Source organism: Aplysia californica, unplaced genomic scaffold (assembly GCF_000002075.1).
Source record: "Aplysia californica isolate F4 #8 unplaced genomic scaffold, AplCal3.0 scaffold00102, whole genome shotgun sequence".
In the NCBI taxonomy this organism is placed as follows: Eukaryota; Metazoa; Mollusca; class Gastropoda; order Aplysiida; family Aplysiidae; genus Aplysia; species Aplysia californica.
The window spans coordinates 940647-959334 of record NW_004797372.1 but is presented as its reverse complement, the minus strand read 5'-3'; the positions used below and the strand labels follow the sequence as shown (position 1 = coordinate 959334).

Genomic DNA, 18688 nt, shown 5'->3' with positions numbered 1-18688 from the left:
ACCCCCCCCCCTCAACCATATTTTTATTAGGTCAGGGGGGCAAGCCCCCCACAAACCCCCTTCTCTTGGGGCTCAAACCAATGAATAACAATTGCGGGGTGGGAACTACCGATAAAATGCCCAGAATTTTACTATCATGCACGATGCACAAATTAATGACATTATACACAATAAAGAGGTAACAAAGTACAATTGGATCGGTTGAAAATAAGGTGGGTCTACATGCATTTTTACTAAGTAGATCTAGATCTAGATCTAGATCTACATAAATGTTAGACAGCATTAAAAGAAACTAATGCACAGCAGCAGCAAGCTTTTACTTTTGCATGATACATGTATTGTCAGACTGTCCTGGATGAACAATCAAAGTCATGAAAAGAATCTGCCAAAAATTGCAGCTTAAACTACACGAATTTCTCTCCCAGGCCTAACTTGCAATGGGCATTGGGACATATAGGACTGAATGTCCCATTATGATTATCAATTTGTAAGTCTCTCGGGTAGCTAAACTACTCTCTTGTATCTTTAAAACCTTAATCATATTGCACGCGTGATGTAGTGAAGTCGGAAACATTCAAAAACACGTAGAAAATCTAATCTCTGACATACTTAGATTGAATTTGAAACAAATGTCTAGCCTTTAGAATCATAATCACAATTCCGACCCACAAACTATAATTACAACGCCAATGTATGATGATGATGCCAAAGACTGTCGCAATGAATGAATTCCTGACAGCAGTGAATAAATTGAAGGTCTCTGCTACATAATATTCGTCGACTGCTAGCATTCAATTCACATACCTCTTTCATCGAAAAGAGCAGCATTCAAATCAAACCCTCAGTATCCAGTTATGGCTGTGAGCCCAGGAAAGGAACAATCACGTATTTTAAGATAGACTACTGCTATTCATACTAATCAAGGCTACAATCAGGAATTACAATAAGAAGTATTATACAGCTTGTAGAGTCTTCTTCGATCAGACAACTTCGCCGAACACGGAGATGGGTTGTCTACTTCTTGTTTTCACCGGAAGTGACCCATGTCTGTTTACTTCCTGCATTATGAACTTTCACCAAGGTCAGCCAATCAGATTCGTATGTGGACTGTTTGAAGAGACGAGCAGAAAAGTTATTGTGAAGAGTGAAGATAGGCCTAGCCTTCCTTGCCTCTAGCCTAGACGACAACAAATCACTTCGAGAAAACACCCTTTTCACCCTCAGGCCTTCAGGGAAGCAGGAGGAGATGAATGAAGTGAACTGCAACTACGACGCCATCCTTCATTTTGTTTTTCTGTAGGTCCAATAGCCATGGATGGTTGTGTACTCGTTAACAACATTGACAGAACTGACCGTCTCCAGTCAATCGTAATACAAGATTTGAGAGTTTTGGGACTAAAGCTACCGAAACCCAAGAAACTAAAGAAGCTGAACCAGTCTCGTTGCGTATCACAGGTAGGTGAACGTAGTCTCCTCGATTCGAGACCAGTCTCTGCTTCTTTTCATTTGTTGGGCGTCTCCTTATAATCCAAATCCAAGCACATCACAATCAGGAACGCTAAAATATTTTTCGTTCATCACTCTCAAAGGAGAGGCAATGTTGCTCACGGCAGGAGATATGTGTGCTGTTGGACACTCGTTACTCATTCCAGACGATTCTTCATTCATGTCAAAAGGGCCTCCTGTACATTATCATATCAAACCTTCATAGTCCCATAGTAGGCCTAACTAGATCTAATCTAGGTAGAAGAGTGCTCAACGAACTGCATGATGATGCCTCAACCATCACTTCACTGCTAGATATCTAGATCTAGAATCTAGATATATCTAGATCTAGATCTAGATTCTAGATATATCTAGAATCTAGTGCTAGATTATTTTTTATTTTAATTAAATAATTCAGTCATTCAGTTAGTTTCAGTTGAGTATGATCATGTGCGTAGTGTGTAGGCATTGTCTGCCATTGCACTATTCTCACCCCGGGTGAGAATAGAGGTGACCGTTCGTTAAAGTCCATGATCCATTTGTTTACATCCAGAGAAGAAATCCAGAAGTCATGATGACCAAATACTATTCGAAATAGGCTACACAAAGAGCAGGGATGCAACCTAACTGCAAGACATCAAATTAGGATAAAATTCAGGGGAGCACGCCCCCCTGAACCCCCCACCTTCATATTTTTTTTAGGTCAGGGGTGCAAGCCCCCTGAAACCCCCCTACTCCTGACTTTAATGAACAAAACTACAAAATCGCTTCTAGATCTAGTATAGTATTTTTCTGTATCCTTAAAGTCTTAAGTGACTCGTGACTTTGATTGTCCTCAGACTCAGTATGAGTGTGGTCATTTGAAGGAAGGACTTCCGTAACGAGCGACCACCCCAACCTACGCAATGAAGAATGGACTTCTGAGTGGGCTGCAGATTATGTAAAAGATAGGGTACAAGTACCTGGTTGGGCAATAAAGAAAGTAAACTGGACTACTAATTCGTTTGCTTGTCGAATCACGGTCACGTCGCTGATTTTTATTATCATGTTATATATTTAATTATTGTGTATGCTTTCAGATGTTAACATGTCACTAATAATACACATTGTAGGTGAAGAGACAAAGGAAGACAAGAGAACACAAAGTAACACAATGTCAGTTTACTTTCTATTTTCTTTATTGCCCAACCAAATACTAAACCCTATCTTTTACACAGCCCACGCAAAAGTCCCTTCTTTATTGCAGAGTTTGGGGTGGTCGCTCGTTACGGAAGTCTTTTCTTTTTATATATATAAATATATATATATATATGGGTTATAAATATAAATGGCCAGTTCTATTCGAACTCGAGTCGGATTTTATGTTATCTATTCGAACTTGGATCCGAATATTAATTCTTTTAGACTGTGTGTTGAACATGATGCTACAATTTAAGATTTTCTAGGTTCAATTATTTAAAGACATAATCATTCATTTTGATAGAAAATCTATCATTTTAAGTGACATGTTATTTACACCATTTCCAGGAGGAATTCCATAACAAGCGACCACTGCAAAATAGCCTAGATGCTAAGATAGAGGGTTAGGGTTTTATAAAAGGCTATGGTCAGCAAGGATTAGAACTTCTAAGTGTATACATGGCTATTTCCCTTCTTTGTTGCCAAGTGTTTGTTGGAGTGGTCGCTCATTACAGAGAAGTCCTTCCTCATTTTTGGTCTAGCTTTAACTGACCAGATTTTTCATATATATATGTTCATTGTCTCATCAATTTTATTTCTTTTTTCAATCTTCATGGGTCTGGACAGGATGATCTGCCAAAAGATAAAGTGTTTGGAGAGAGTTTGAGCGTTATTCCAGGTAGCTTCATTCCAGAATATGGATATGTTCCACAGTAAGTTTTCATCTTGGTTGTTAAATTCTTTTTTTTTTCAAGTCTTACTGAATTACTGAACAGTGTCTGGTTAACGAACTCTGCAAAATATCACGTTTGGAAAAGATGGTGTGTGTTTGAACTTTTTTGTGAGATGTGCTATGATGAACCACAAAAAGAAGAATAGTAATTTAATAAGTACAATGAACTTTGTGTCAATGTTTAAGTGAATAGAATGCATGACTTTGCTCATTCCTTTCAAAAATCAGTTGTCAATAAAGATATGCTTGCTTACTTGCCTTAGAAAATAGGCAGCGGCTTTTCGGACTCGTCTGAAAAGCCTCCCGTGGTTATTTGGACTCAAACTCCAATAAGCATGCGCAAACACCTGGTGTGAAGCGGACAAGCAATTCGAACTTGGCCTTCCTTGGTTTCTACGATCTGGCCACAATTTTCAACACAAATTAAGAAAAGTATTAGTCTAGTGACGTCAAAACTGAAAAAAACAATTGCAAAATCTGAAATACTACACAACAAAGGAAAACAGGGAAACCACAGTCTGAGATCAAAACAGTAAAAAAAAAAATTTAAAAAAAAAAAAAAATCAAAATGAAAGTTTCAGAACAACAAAAGGATTATCAATAGGTAGTCTGAACTCGCTTTATTTGATGAGAAAGACAAAATCATTGATCAATTGGAAGTCCAGTTAGAAATTAAGAAGAGAAAAGTTAAAACCCTTCCAAAGGGAACAAAAGTCAGTCATTTAAAGGAACAGTGATCTAAAGGAAAAGCTCTTCCAACAGCATACTTTACCTGATGCTCAAATAAAATCAGGACTAAACAACACTTTTTTAATATTCTGATAGTGTTAAACAAGCAACAATCCTTCTACCGTCTGAATTAAGCCGTGGTATCAGTTCAAAATGTTAGTAAAGTCATTAAAATTGTCATGTCTTGAGGACAAATAAAATGCAAATCAAATTTTAATTCAATATATTAAAATGACAGCAGAAGAGTCAGTGTGGAAAATCATCGAGCAATCAATAAGTCATGATGGGATCGATATCGTTAAGAGTTTTTGAGTCCGAATAGCCATGCAAGGCTATTCAGACTATTCTGACTCGAGTCCGAATGCCTCTTCGTAGAAAATAAGCAATCTAAATGTTATTATTATTTTGTGAAATTAGTTGCCTTTTGTCTTGACTGGCGGCATGCTTGGGTATATAAAATATATATTAAGAGTTTGACCTTCACGTTATTTTGTTGTTGTTGTTGTATTATCAAGACTTAGACTGCAGTCTCAAAAATGTTTCAGGGCTTTTTGGTTGTGGTTTATAGCAGTTTGTTTTTTTTAATACACATTTCAATTATGAATGATGCCTTCTCCATTGGTTTTTGGTTTTCATTTCATTTCATTTACAGGTTTTTAATAGATGCTGCAAAAATTATTGATGCAAATTTGGACAGTGAAGGTATCTTTCGCAAATCTGGTGCAGTTAGCAGACAGAAAGAGCTGAAGGTAAGTCTTTTGTTTGGAATAATTTTAAAAATCTCTTTCAGCCCTCTCTAATGTGTAGATTTCCAAAAATGATCACATTCTGGCAATGTATGATTTTTATTGTAGTATCGGCATAAATTTCATGTCACTTTTTTGGGAGCGCTACATCACTGAAGCTGGGAGGTTATTGGTGATTGGATGGTGTCTACTTCTTTACTCTCCCTTTGTTGCTTTCAGTCTTTTTTTAGTCTTGCATTGTATGTACTAGGACTCAGTGACTGTTATTATTATTGTTCACAATTATTATGTTTTTCATTACTGTAACTAATTCGAAATTGAGGATGCAACTCTTTTATTTTAAAGATGAAATGATCCACATGAAAATGAACGCTCAGATGAACATTTTGTGAATTCATCTGTGCTTTTGTTCTTCTTTCTTTTCTACTCTAACCACTAAATTTAGCAAACCCTCCTATGAAGTTCAGCATGGTTCCATTTTGTCTTTTCTCTAATAGACTTATTCTTCTTTGATTATTAATAAATTTCTGTATTTAAAAATTGTATTTAGGTGCAGAACAGAAACACACGACAAAGATAATCGTGTGGGTGGTTGGCGGGTGCTCTGGTGTGGTTTGCTCCTTCTTTCCTATCAAACATCTATCGTCCTTATCTCCCCTTTTTTTTATGTTTGTTACTCTCTTGTAACACCTCTAGTCTTCTGGCGCTCATATGACCTTTATGCAGTTGGGAGCGCTGTAAAACCTCTACTAAAACTAAAAGATAATCATATGATAGTATAGAGATGTTTAAATTGACTTATAATAGTTCTGAGTAAGGGACATTACACTAATTACATCTGATGTGTTCTTGCAGGTAGCTATTGAAGATGGCAGGCCTTTTGCCGATGCGAACATATTTGATGTTGCTGTGCTGATCAAGCAATTCTTCCGAGAGTTGCCAGAGCCTTTGTTTGTCTCACACCTGACAGATGTTTTTGTCAAGTGTTACCAGCTGCCCCCGGACAAGGATCCAGTAAGTTAATTTCTTCCATATATAATTATGATGCTATTTTATAACTGTGTACCAATATTATACTGAAAGAGCCTTCTTGATTTAATCCTTACATTGCCATTTTTTACTTAAGTCGAAATCACCGCATCAGTGCCAGTTTGCTATTAAAAAATTATTAGAATTAATGGTGGTATTGGTTAATACAAACCATTGTTTATAGTTTTTTGTTTGATTTTTTTAAAATATACATGATGAATCTTTCCTTTCAATTTATAAAATCACTCTTGTCAAAATTTGATGTTTCATAAGGCAGCAATAATCTATGAAACACATGGTTGTTGTTCAATTTTGTGATGAGCTGCCCATCCTTCTTTTCAGAATTGCTTTTCTACCAAAATGTGCTGCCTGCTGTGCAAGCTAGTGATGACTGTAAATTAATAGATTGATGTTGATAAACTCAACAAAAAAAAAGAAGAAAAATCCAGTGACTTTGCTTTCAGGTTGCAGTGTGTTATGGTACTTTGCATTTTAAATTGTGACCTTTGCTTTCAATGATTTTCAGAAAAGAGCACTACTGCGCCTTTGCCTGCTACTTCCAACAGAGAACATTGGGGCTCTCCGCCATCTTTTACACATGCTGAGCCGTGTGGCAGCAAATGCAGAGAAAAACAAAATGACCGCTAATAATTTAGCTGTGGTGATGGCGCCTAATTTAATGCACGGCAACAAAGTAAGTATGTGTGATTGTAATCAGTATAGTTCCGCCTATGGCATGGCCACCAACAACACATTAAGCGTACTGCTTTTTTTCTCTTGACTACTTGGTTGGTTTACAATCTTCAGTAATCGCCCAAGATGCATGTGGTTGAATGGTGACACAGGTAGGCTCTGCTTCATTTCTTCCCCGCTCTTGTTTCTGTCTTTCTTCCACTTTCTTAGTAAAATGATCTTATTGTTACCATGTTGATATATTTTTCTTTTTTAACTTTATTCAAATACGCATACTTAACAGCCCAGGAGAGTCCTAGGCCTGACTGCTAGTGCTGGGCAGTATCGGCAAAACCCAGTGTCGGTACTTGTGCCGAGAACCGCTGTTACCGGTACTGGGAGTGGCCCCAGGAGGTGACGTCACAGACTTCGCGTCTTGTGCCTAATGCCACGGTCAGCGCGGCCTGCATCTCCACACACACACACACTCAAGTCAGAATTGGAGAGGCGAACTGTAACGCAAAATACCTTTACGGTTTGCCACCTCGCAGGATTAAACTTTGCATGCAAAATTATTAAAATTATTATCACCGCTAAAAATTTATTTCATTTTCAGAATCAGCGTATGAAAATGAGCAAAGTGGCTCACATGGAACCTGATTTAATGCCACTTTTAAATTTAAGCAAGAGTAGTCATTTTGAATCTGAAGTCATGTATCATGGTCACCAGCTGCGTTTTGCATCTTTGATGTCACAGCTGCTAGTCCTAGGCCTACACACTGCACCATTCACGTGGCTCAGTAAAAAAAAAAACGTTGGTGTTGGCTCCTTCCCACAGTCAGTACTGGAGGCCTGGTGCTGGTACTGACACCTCCGGTAGAACCAGGAGTTCCGGTACTGGGTACCAGTACCTGCCCGTCCCTACTGCCTGGCTGCATAATTAAGATGATTGACTTGTATGTTCATGTTGCATTCACAACAAAAAGTATGAGTAAATCACTATTAAAATTTCTACACTACTCTTCTATTCCCTGTCTGTTCCAGGGTGGCCAGATGCAAAAAATGAATGCTGCTGAAGAAAAGCTACTGAACATCAAAACATGCATAGTAGAATTGCTCATCCGTAACTGTGATCAAGTTGGAATGGTTGAAGTTGGTTTTCAAAACCAGGTAACTACATGTCAGATGTATAAGATAGACTTTTTACTAATTTAATCTTTCATCTTCGCCCTCCTATTTCTGTCTGTCACAATTCCTTTTGCTACATAGCCTCTATTCTTTTTCAGTGGGTTACGGTCAAACTAATAAAATTTCTGAAATGATCTTTTCTGTTAGTGATTTTGTTTTACACCCCAATCGACATGATAGGCCTATATAATTTAACAGGCAAGCTGGGTCAATGGGATACAATTTCCCAGCAGATTGAGATACTCAAAAAAAATGTAACTGTTGGAAAAGAATTCACATCATCTGCATGCAGTTCCGTAGAGCTTAACCACTGCGCCACAGACCCTTGTTTCTATGTTTCATATATTACGTCGGAAACACAAATAAATGAGACCAGTTGGTTTTTTTATAAGGTTTTTTCATGCAAAGAACAATACTCTCAAAGTCTTAACGAAAATATGAAATGTTGATCCTTCTCTGGTCTTCTGCCAGTTAAATGTCTGGCACATCTTTGTATAGATTGATCAGTACCAGTAAGTCAGACTATGGCCTGGTTATGTTACCTGGTTAGTTGCTTTTCAGTTTCGTATCAGCTTTGAAGAAAGGATGGCCTGGGATGACTTTTACTTGACAGCAAGCAGACATGCATTTATCACAAGTTGTTCTGGCTTTGATTGTTGGAATACTTTAAATTCACTTTGGTGAAAGGATTGGGCAGTTGTAAAAATGTTTTGTCAGCTCTGAGCTCTTTGTAATAATAATGGTAATAGATAGCATTTGTATAACGCAAATTCCAGCTCAATAGCATACTCTGTGCGCTTTACAATCTATACTATTACCAAAGCAGACCTGATAGCATTCTGAAACAATCTCAACTTCCCGGGAAGCAAACAATGCAAGCTGTCATTTATAGGCGCTAAAACATTATCATACTGACAACATCTTTCGCTGTCTATAGCTGGGTACCCATTCTTACCTGGGTGAAGTGAGGAAAATTAGTGTAAAGTGCCTTTCTGAAGGACACAATGTCAGACCTGTGGCTCAAACCCCAGAACTCGCAACTTCAAGATTACGAGTCAGGTAGCGTAACCACTAAACTACCGATGCCATATCGTCTCCTCAGAACGATTTGGTCTAAAATGCTTCTTTACTTTTGTACACTTTGGACAAAATAGTTCTGAGGCGATGACATAAGGAATATATGCTTTAGGATTTTTTTCTCTGTGAAAGTAGTGGAGTGTGGTCTGGTCATAGTCGAGATGGAGAATACTATGGAGGGATCTGAGAAATGTGATCATTATGACTGTATCACGTTTCCAAAATAACCCTTTGAGAGAAGCAGTATATCTTTCTTGTTTGTTGTTCTATTTTCTTTCAAAATCAAGTTCATTGAAGCAAAAGGGTCAGCTCTTTATGATGCAATTTATGTGGTGCTTAATCCCTAGAAGGCTTCAAGGGCTGTACAATGTAGAATTATCACACAACTTGACTGCCAAATCAAAAGACAGAAAACATTGTGAGGCCATTTAACAATACTTACACATACAATTCCCAGACCAGCACACATTCTCACATACAAAAACTACTGGCAAAGGATAGTGTTGAATAGATGTGTCTGTAGACTTTTTATTAATTATTCTTTGAATTCTGTCTGTGAGAGAAAGCTTTCCGGGCTATGTGTACTGTCACTGTTTTACCATATAATGACGAACACACGATTTCTCTCCCTCTAGCTGAAGCTGATGGCCGAATATTATCCCACGGACGATGAGCTGGATGCCAGTGATGACAACATGCTCGAAGAGTCCAAGGACATTGCTCTCAAGAAGAAAAGAAGGCGAAGTAGTTCTCTCTCTGGTATGTACATCATGTTTGTTTATATTGTCAATCACCCACTAGGAGTAAAGATGTAGTTCTCTATTTTTCCTCTGCTAATTCTGTTTTCTGTGTATCAGTTTTTAGCACCGAATGACCATTTCTATGTTGGCGTGCTTCTCCAAACCTGCTACTCATCCCGATTTAATCAGGATATCCCGATTTTTTCCCCCCAAATCTGAAGTATCTCAATTTTCCCGATTTCAATCACATAGATCTATATCCCGTTTTGTTTTGTTTTTCTTGTTCCGTCTGTTGCGCCAGATTTTTCAAAAAACTTACTCTGCCTTCTTCTCTGTTGCAGGAGGCACCCGTTTTATTTTTGTCAGCAGGAACTCAGGGCACTATTTTCCAAAATATCGATGCCGGATTTAGTAGTTGACTGGCCCCAAGTTGTGTTGGAACTTTTGCTTGCACATTTTTGTCTCCTCTCAGAAATATGGGTGGTTGACGGGTGCTCAGGTGTGGTTTGCTCGTTCTTTCCAATCAAACATCTATCATCCTTATCTCCCCCTCCTTTTTTTATGTTTGTTACTCTCTTGTAACACCTCTAATCTTCGGCACTTATATGACCTTATTGTGTTGCAAGTGCCGTAAAACTCTTACTAAAACTTTAAAACCACTCAGAATTCTCTGATGATGGCATGACAACTGTTTCAATTGCGACATAGAAATGATTAATTTATATTCGTAGTTCTGCTGTTATTTTAAAAATAAGTTTTCTCCGAGCTCTGGTTAGTCGGACCAGTCATCAAGACCCGTCAGTAAAACTGTTTCAAGTGCGCATTTACATTACGCGACATGACTTCGGCGTGTGACTTGCGCGGAGTCATTTAAAGTTCATTCACGCTGATTGAAGCTGAAGTGCCTTTTGGGACTTATTGGTGTGGGGAGGCTGGCTCTAGACACTTGGACTAGGAGTGCTTGACGTGATACTTCAGGATTTTGAAACAAATAATGATAATGAACACACACTCATTTTCCAGGGGTGTCTAACACAGGGCGTATGCATGGATATTTTAATTTATGGATACCCCAGGAAAATTTCTAAGTCAGCTTTCCAGCCACCTTGGCGATTTGTTGTTGATCCTATTTGTTTACATCAAGTACCGATCCCATTGATTAAGTGTGGCAGGTGTACTTCTCTTTTAAAGTTTTTTTTTTTGTCACAACCAAAAAAATACATGGAAGTATCTATTCGTTGGCCTTTGTCCTGTTTATACAATTCTCCTCAATGAATGCCTTGTCCACTGTCTTCATCCTCCTTTTACCTCAGTGTATATTATTCATCAGAATACTCTTTTGTGGGAATAGGTTTCAAAAAATTCTATCGCTGTATGTGATTCATTAGATTATGCTCTTTTGCAGAAGTAAGGTTTGAAAAGTTCTGTAGGTGTGTGAAATTCATGACACGCTCTTTTCCAGGAGTGTGTTTTTTAAAGTTCTGTGGGTGTATGTATGCGATTCATTAGTTATCTGCTCCCTCACAGGTCTGGTCAACTCAATTGCTAACAAGTTTCGGAGGAGCACGGATGGGAAGAGCATCAACATGTCCTCCGCCAGTACCTTCCACGGGGAGATGTCTCTAGCCTCAAACACATCCATGGATGCCAGCCGGATGCTGGAAGAATCTTCTGCCAATTTGACAACTCCTCACATCAGGAAAAGGCGTGCTTCAGGGGATACTGTTCCTTTCTCTGCCACCAAAAAGTAAGTTATTCACTTGTTCCTTTCAATACTGCCAAAAAGTAAGTTATTCAATTGTTAATTTCAATACTACCAAAAATTAAGTTATTCAATTGTTCATTTTATTGCTGCCAAAAAGTAAGATACCCAGTTGCTGAAAAGCAAATTATTTAGTTGTTATTCTCTTTCACCAAAATGTGAAGCATTCCATTGTTCCTGATAACCTCTTCTCCCCCACCCCATCAGGTTTTCCACAAAGCTATTCTTTTTTTTTATATTTTTTATTTTTTTCAGAAAAAATATTTTGGGAAACCTGCCCCAAAGATCGGCCCTTGCGTCTACACCTTTTACACCAGCGTCCGCAGTGAAACGACCACCAACCCTTGATGGTATTGTGTATAGATTTACATTGAGTTTTTGTTTTTTTGTTTTACCTCTGTCATTTTTTAAATTCTCCATAAGAGTTCTCCAAATTTTGCAGCAGTAGTGTAACTAGATACATGTCTGAGGAAACCCTTTTTTAAAAATTTCTTGAATTTTGAAATTTATGTTTTCCTCACAGAGAAACTAAAAGACTAGGCCTTGTGAAGTAAATTTTGAAGTTGCATTACCAATAATCATTAATGCTTTTGGGCTCAATGGTGGTCTTGATTTATGCCTTTGTGATCTTCCTTGATAGACTTTTTATTATTGAGCTAATTGGGCTGGGTTTTTTTCTTCCAACAGAGAGCAGTTTTCTTGATGTTTCTCGTGCACCATATCTGAACTCGACCACACCTGTCAGTGGATCAAAGGCCTCCCGTAAAAAAATTAATCTCTTCAGCTCTCCTGCAAGCAGTAAAAGGTTGAAAGGGTTGGTATCTATTACTTAAATTTTTCCTTTTGCAAATCTCACAAGCTGTACACTGTACAATTATCTCCAAGATGCCCTACTTGTGTTGAGAGAACATGAGACTGCTAAAAAATCAAAACTATTCTCTAGTATTGCATTAAACTGATTCAATAGCAAAAGTGGTTTCAGTGTTATAAAAAATTATTAATTTTTTTTTGTTTCTTTTTCTTTTTGTCATATCACCATTTTGTAGTTTTCACTCTGGCCAAAATGCTATACACGCGTGCTCATATGACCTTAGCAGTTGCGAGCGCCGTAAAACCTTATACTACTACTACTACTACTAAATGTTATACACTCTTTCCGGTTACTTTCATTCCTTGGCAAAAACAAAAGCAAATAGCAAAATTGAAAAAAGAATAGATTGTGTCCTGGTTATGTTCTGACCACCCACTATGACTTCTATGGAAAGCTTTTTGCTTGGATGGGTAGGGAGATCTCTGGAGTGTTGCCTTATTTTGATAAAGTGTGACTTGTTGCAAGAATCACACCAATTCTGTAGTCCACTCTGCACAAAGCTATTGTATTTACAGAGATGTCATAGTTATTTTTTTTTGTCCTTTATTTCCTATTTCACTGGAAAGAACTCTTATCATTCTGAGCACTTATATTTGTTTAACCGCATATGAGTTCTCTGTGAATTGTCCTTTTTTTTTAGATGATAAAAATGCGACTCGGTTTAAATTTTCAGTTATTTTTACAAAATGTCAGTGACATTCCTGTATTTCTTTAGCTTCTGATGGTATATTTTTTCCTGATTTTGCTTCCAGGCAACTAGTTGAAAGCAGAGGTCTGTCCCCGACACCCAAGGGCAAGAGAGGTTTTTTCGGCCGTTTGGGTGGCCGATCTGAGAAAGTAAGTTTTATTTTCATTGGAATTTAAACATCAACATCCTTCAGCGACAGTTTCTTTTCTTTTGCCTGACAGTGAGTTTTCAGCATTGTATCTGAATAGTATTCCTCACCAATGTTTTATTTCTTTCCAAGTGAAAGAGTTTTATTTTTCATGTTTGTATTGGGATTTAGATATTGAAATACTTCAGCAATATTTTCCATCTGAGAAAGTGAGTTTGAATGACTTACAGTGTTTTAAACATTCAGATGCAGCAGTGTTGTTTTTTTTACCATGGATTCTACTTTAAATTTGTACTTACATTTTGAATTCTAAGTTCCCAAGTTTGTTATCTGTTTTCAGTTTTGTAAACAGTTTGAAAGCAGTTTCATGAATATTCCATCTGCTGGGATAAAGTAGGGAGGGCAGTACCTGGGCGATGATAGGCATTTTTATTGTCATTTGAGTTTGATTAACAGCTTTCAATATTAAGTAAATGAACAAAGAAAGTAGTTTTTAAAAGTTGTTCTATTTTCTACTTTCTCTGCTTATGAAATGCGCATACAAGAGGCTGTAGCACAATTGACAATGAATTGTCAAAAGTCTCAGTTTTTTTAATCACTGCTGGTGATTACATTTACATGTGTAGTAAGAGTGAAATCTGATTTGATGTTTCTTTGGCCATGCTCTGTGAGACGTGAACTTTCACTCATTTAGAGATGGCCGCTGCTTTCATATTCCCTCCCATTTTTGTCATCTTGCTATTTCATTGGCCATTTCACGTACAGAAGCAAGGGTGTCTTTTTTTCTCTATCTTACCGCTTTGAATTACGATAAAGGTGAACAACTCTTTCTTTAGTAAAATGACCAGTGATAAGGTTTTAAAATGAATGATTGACAGGTTATGCTTTGCATTGAAAGTGCATATTTGTCATTATGTTCTTGAATGTACATGTAAATGTGCTGTTGTATAATGAATGTTGTAGTATGACAAATACATCATCTTTTTTTTATCCGTTTCTTCTCAGGAGAGCCATGACAGTCTTGGGGCACGTCTTTCATTGAGTGGAACCTCGAAGCCAGCAGATCGAGACGTAGGAATCACGCACAGTGTGTCCTCTCCGTCTCTCCGTGAGGAAGCTCTTGCTGCAGGCAAAAGTTCTTCAGACTCGGACCTGCGAGAGTCAAACGGTACTCACACTATTAGTGGTGCAAGTGAGGCTGGGGTAACAAGAAGATCAACTGGTCATTCGATTCCCTTGGAAAGACAGAGTGCCAGAAGAGGTCTGATGAGCGGTGCAGGGAGCAGTGGACTTAAGACTGACCTCTTGAAGCACAGGAAAATGGTGGGCAGAGTTAGCATTGGAGAACCGTGCCCCGTGATTGTTCCTGTGGTTCCCGACGCGATTGACATACAAGCTGACACTGAGCTGAGGAGAAGCAGACGCGATGAGTACGATCTAGGGATGAATAAAAAGGGCAAAGGGAAAAATTCAAAATCCACAGAAGACGTAGAACTGAATGGTCTGAATGATTTAAATAAGAGTGGGCCCTCTAATATGGACACCAATTTATTAGATATAATAATACCCCCACCTGTTGGGTTTGGTGATGGTCCTGCAGAGGAGGAAAAAGTTCAAATCATCCGGGACGGGAATGAGGACATGGAAGTTAATATTGAGTCAGACGAGGAATCCTTGGCTGGGTTTTCCACAATCTCCGGGGGCACTGTCATGAGGAGGACTGAGTCGGGCAGGTATTCGGCTCTTGGAGTTCGCTCGACCTCTGGTTCGTCCATTGTTAGTTCTGTGTCCGATCCTGGACTGGCCCCATCTGCAGTCAAGGGTGAGGGCTCTGAGAGGAGTCAAAGTTCACTCGACGGGGCCAATTTTTGTAAACCAATGGCTTTAACAGCTGGATCCAGCCATGGCCACCCTTCTCTCAAGAGGGCCACCCGGTTCAATGAGAGCCAACCAGATGATGTCTACGTGACCCTTACAGGTGTTCAAAGTGCACTGGAAGAGGAAAAACGACATCAGAACGTGGAGGGAGATTACGTTGTGCTGCGACCTCATAAAAGACAAACTGATAAGAGTGGACCAGGAATGAGGCTACTTTCTGACAACTATGGTTCCGAAGAATCATCATCAGCATCGTCTGTACCAGCAATCGATCAGCTCAAAGGGGATGAGGAGAACTTAAGTGAATGCAAATCTCTGGCCAACATTCCTGATAAGATAAATGTCCATCGGAAGAAATCGGTGTCTGCTGAAGATCTACAAACTGCTCCAAGAGTTGCAACCCCAGTTCGAGCAAATAGTCTGCACGCGTTGTCTCCTGCAGGTAAAAAGTTTAACTATAAACCTTATTTACAGATCAGTCGGGACACCCACAAATTGTTGGCCAGGGCCGGTTTCATGGCCCCACAAGCTGACTTGGCACCTTTGTCTACGGATGTTGCTGTACCAGTAAGATCTCCCAAACGCTCGGCCCACAGAGAGGAGATGAAGAATACACTCCGTGCTAGCTTCTACGAGAAGCGGCGAAGTCTCAGCTCGTCATTCCGTCACAGCACAAGGAGCAGCAGGTCTGATGTCAGTCAAGACACTGCCAACAGAAGCAGTAGCGCGTCAAACATGAGTCAGATCTCTTCTGACTGGGATGGATTGTCCCTCGACAGTCACGTTTTTGCTGATGAATCCCAGCTTGAGTTGCAGGTAGAGGAGCAATCAGAGCCTACTGAAATTGGCCACAAAGTTTCAGAGTATTCATCAAAGATGGAGGTTAGTGTGCTTGAGCAAAAAAGCGGTGATGAAGTTATGCAGGATGACTGTCAGCAGGATGATGTGGTGGGGAAAGGAGACGAGGTTAAAAACGACATTACTGATGCCGCCACTTGTGAAAACGGCAATGTTCCAACAGTTCAAGCTAATAGCAGTGATGAACAATCAGAGGGTGCCAGTGCCACTGATGATTCAGTGGCAGAGTTCAAAAGACCCTTGACATCCAGACACGGAAAACTAAGTGAAAGCGACAAATCTATGACCTTGAGTGGCATTTTGGACAAGTCCCTAGCTGAACATGGCCCAATGAGGATCAAGAGGGCTAAGATAGCTCTTCAGAAGCATGACAGCATTTTGGACATTTCAGAGCGCAAAGCAGGCTCTGTGGCTGAAAGTGTCAAACATTTCTCCCAGCCACAGCCCCAGTCTTCTAGCACCCGCAAGGCGGCCAGACACAGAAGGGCTTCGTCTCCTGTTCGCATTCCTACTATATTTGCTAAAAACGAGGAAAAAGCTCGGCAGTATAGAGAAATTGCCAGCTTTGCCAGAGAACGGTCCACCTCCAGAAGTGAGAGGGCCTCATTTTCCTCAAACTCCCCCCAAGATGATTCAGATCCAGAGTCTGAGGCCTATGGCTCTGAAGGAAATATCACAGTCATGGAAGTGAAGGGAGCAGCATCTGAGTCGTCCTCTGACCAGGGTGAAAATTCGCCGGATTCTGACAGTATTTCCAATGATACGGAAGCTCTGAATAGCGAAGCCCATCATAAATTCCAATTCCAAGACCGTCATCAACAGTCGTCCAAAAAGAAGAAATTGTCAGCCCTTGGTTCAGCTTCCTCACCATCTTTCCAGTCTCCATCTAAGAGGCAGCGCATCGAACTGAGTGACTCGCTGATGGAAACCATCAATGCTGTGACAACGCCGGAGTCCGAGAAGTTTCTGAAGGCCGGGGATCATCTCAAGTCTCCACTGAAGTCACCTCTGCAAGAGTCCACCAACACCGCAGACTCAATGCCGAGCAGTCCATCTGCATCCAAGAGTCGAGATCCAGAAGAAAGTGTAAGTGTACTTGTGTGTGTGTGTGATGCTCTTTATTAGATAGAAAGCAATTCCAATACTTGGGTGGAAATTTCGGGATTCTGCAATGAAGTTTGCTTAACCCTATTCGTACCTGGTGTTTTACTATCGTATCTGTACAACGTGGGGAACTCTGTGCCACCACTTTCCAAAGAGAAAATTTACTCATTAATCCGATCCGTACGCTTTGCATAGCAGTCTGTCAAAATGATTTTTTGAGAAATACTGAAAGTTTCAAAGAGATCTTCGTACTAGAAGTATTCTTAAATGTGAAGATTTACAACCCCAGGGGTACAAAATGACCCCAGGGCGTACGGACGGATGGGGTTTAAAACAAAACCACTCCTCATCTGCTTTTTAAAAAATACCCATGAAGACGTATTGTCAACAGATGTTCTGTATCAAAGAGTACTTTTTCCATTAAAAGGAGGAAAAAAGCATAATGAAAGATTTTATTAAACAGCTGTACACTTAATTGAACAGTATACCTTTCAGAAGGGATAACAATATTCATGGTCAGCCTCAAGCATAAGATATAAATTCGTTAGGTTGTTGCTTAAATCCGTTTTTCACAGTGTCAACTCCATATATATCCTACTCTGAGGATGGAGAATGCCGTTAAACTTCATTATGAGATGGATATTTTGAGTTATTTTCTTTTAGTCAGAACACTATGTTTTATGTTACTGCTGTACGTTGTACTGTATTTTAAAGCGCTCAGAGCCTGTGTACTATAATCGGGGTTGAGCGCTAAATAAATGTAATTTATTATTATTATACCGCCAGCCCCACTTACGGCCAGATTTTGCCAGGCTACGAAATTTAAACTGTGTTAATGTTGGTGTAACACACTTACTTACTAGTCTAGATTACAGTTGGGGCACCAAGGATGACTAGGCAACTGCTTTTCTCCATTCTTCTCTATTCTCAGCCTTTGAAGGGCTTCACTTAAATTTAAAGCTGTCTATTCCGTTGTGTTTATCTTCCCATCTCTTTTTCTGTCTGCCTTTCCTTGCCCCTCCTTGTACCGTGCCCAGTAGAGTCCTGTTGATCTTGTTATATATGCCCATACCATCTCAGTCAGTTTGCTTTGTTTCACACATAGCCTATGAATTTTGCTGTTACCTGTTTTCTGTGTTGTCAGGTAAAGCCAAAAAGCCTGGCTGGTCACACGCCTCTCAGGGTCCAGTTTGCCATGGATCAAGCAAGCACGTCCAACCCAGGCCATCCCCAGACACTACACCCAGTGAAGAAGGCGAAGAATGGCATGCTATCTCCTCGTAAGAATGCTCCCCGCTCCCCAAGGTCTCAGGTACGCCGCTCGCCACGTCATTCCCCACGTCGCTCGCCTCGCCACTCTCCGCGCCACCCAGCGTCACAGTCACAGCAAGATAATGGCACTGGAATGTCTTTTTCATCTGTATGGCTAAAGCTTGATGGAGAAGAAGAAAGTAATTCCTAGAAAAACATTTTTATCTTATTTGGAATCCAAATGAGTGATTTCCGTAGATTTTTTTTTCCTTAATTTTAGCTTAAGGACAATGATTTATTTTATTGCTGGGTAATGATAATGTGTTCTTGTAAATATCCTTGCTTCTTATTTGTGACATTGAAAGCTCAAGATAATCCTAAACATATCTGATGTTGGGTGTCTCTATGTACCACGTATGTAATTTTACTTGATTTCCAGGTGGTGCTATAATGCATAAAGATTTTCATCTCCTCACTTATCTCTTCTCTCTCTTTCTGTCTGTTTGTCTGTCTGTCTGTCTGTTTGTCTCTCTTTCTCTCTTTCTCTCTC

General features: G+C 39.5%; 1 protein-coding gene across 2 annotated transcripts; it reads left to right on the top strand.

Annotated features, from left to right (window-relative positions):
• The first annotated feature begins 1134 nt into the window (after nt 1–1134).
• LOC101862256 lies at nt 1135–18688 on the top strand. Of its 2 annotated transcripts, none has more exons than XM_005095384.3 (13): nt 1135–1455; nt 3292–3377; nt 4779–4875; nt 5728–5886; nt 6428–6595; nt 7618–7743; nt 9474–9597; nt 11106–11325; nt 11596–11690; nt 12028–12154; nt 12964–13048; nt 14053–16869; nt 18032–18688. In XM_005095384.3, exons 1-13 carry the CDS (start codon nt 1312–1314, stop codon nt 18347–18349), a joined length of 4566 nt encoding a protein of 1521 aa, XP_005095441.1. In that variant the 5' UTR covers nt 1135–1311; the 3' UTR covers nt 18350–18688. The 2 variants fall into 2 exon arrangements, with proteins under 2 accessions (XP_005095441.1, XP_012936296.1); XM_013080842.2 differs by having other exon boundaries at nt 11088–11325.

Bases quoted from the DNA above. Each gene is read 5' to 3' on its own strand.
- LOC101862256 (XM_013080842.2), top strand. From the start codon at position 1,312: ATGGATGGTTGTGTACTCGTTAACAACATTGACAGAACTGACCGTCTC. The intron at 1,456-3,291 runs GTAGGTGAACGT...GGGTCTGGACAG, and splicing joins AGTCTCGTTGCGTATCACAG to GATGATCTGCCAAAAGATAA. The intron at 13,049-14,052 runs GTAAGTTTTATT...GTTTCTTCTCAG, and splicing joins TGGGTGGCCGATCTGAGAAA to GAGAGCCATGACAGTCTTGG.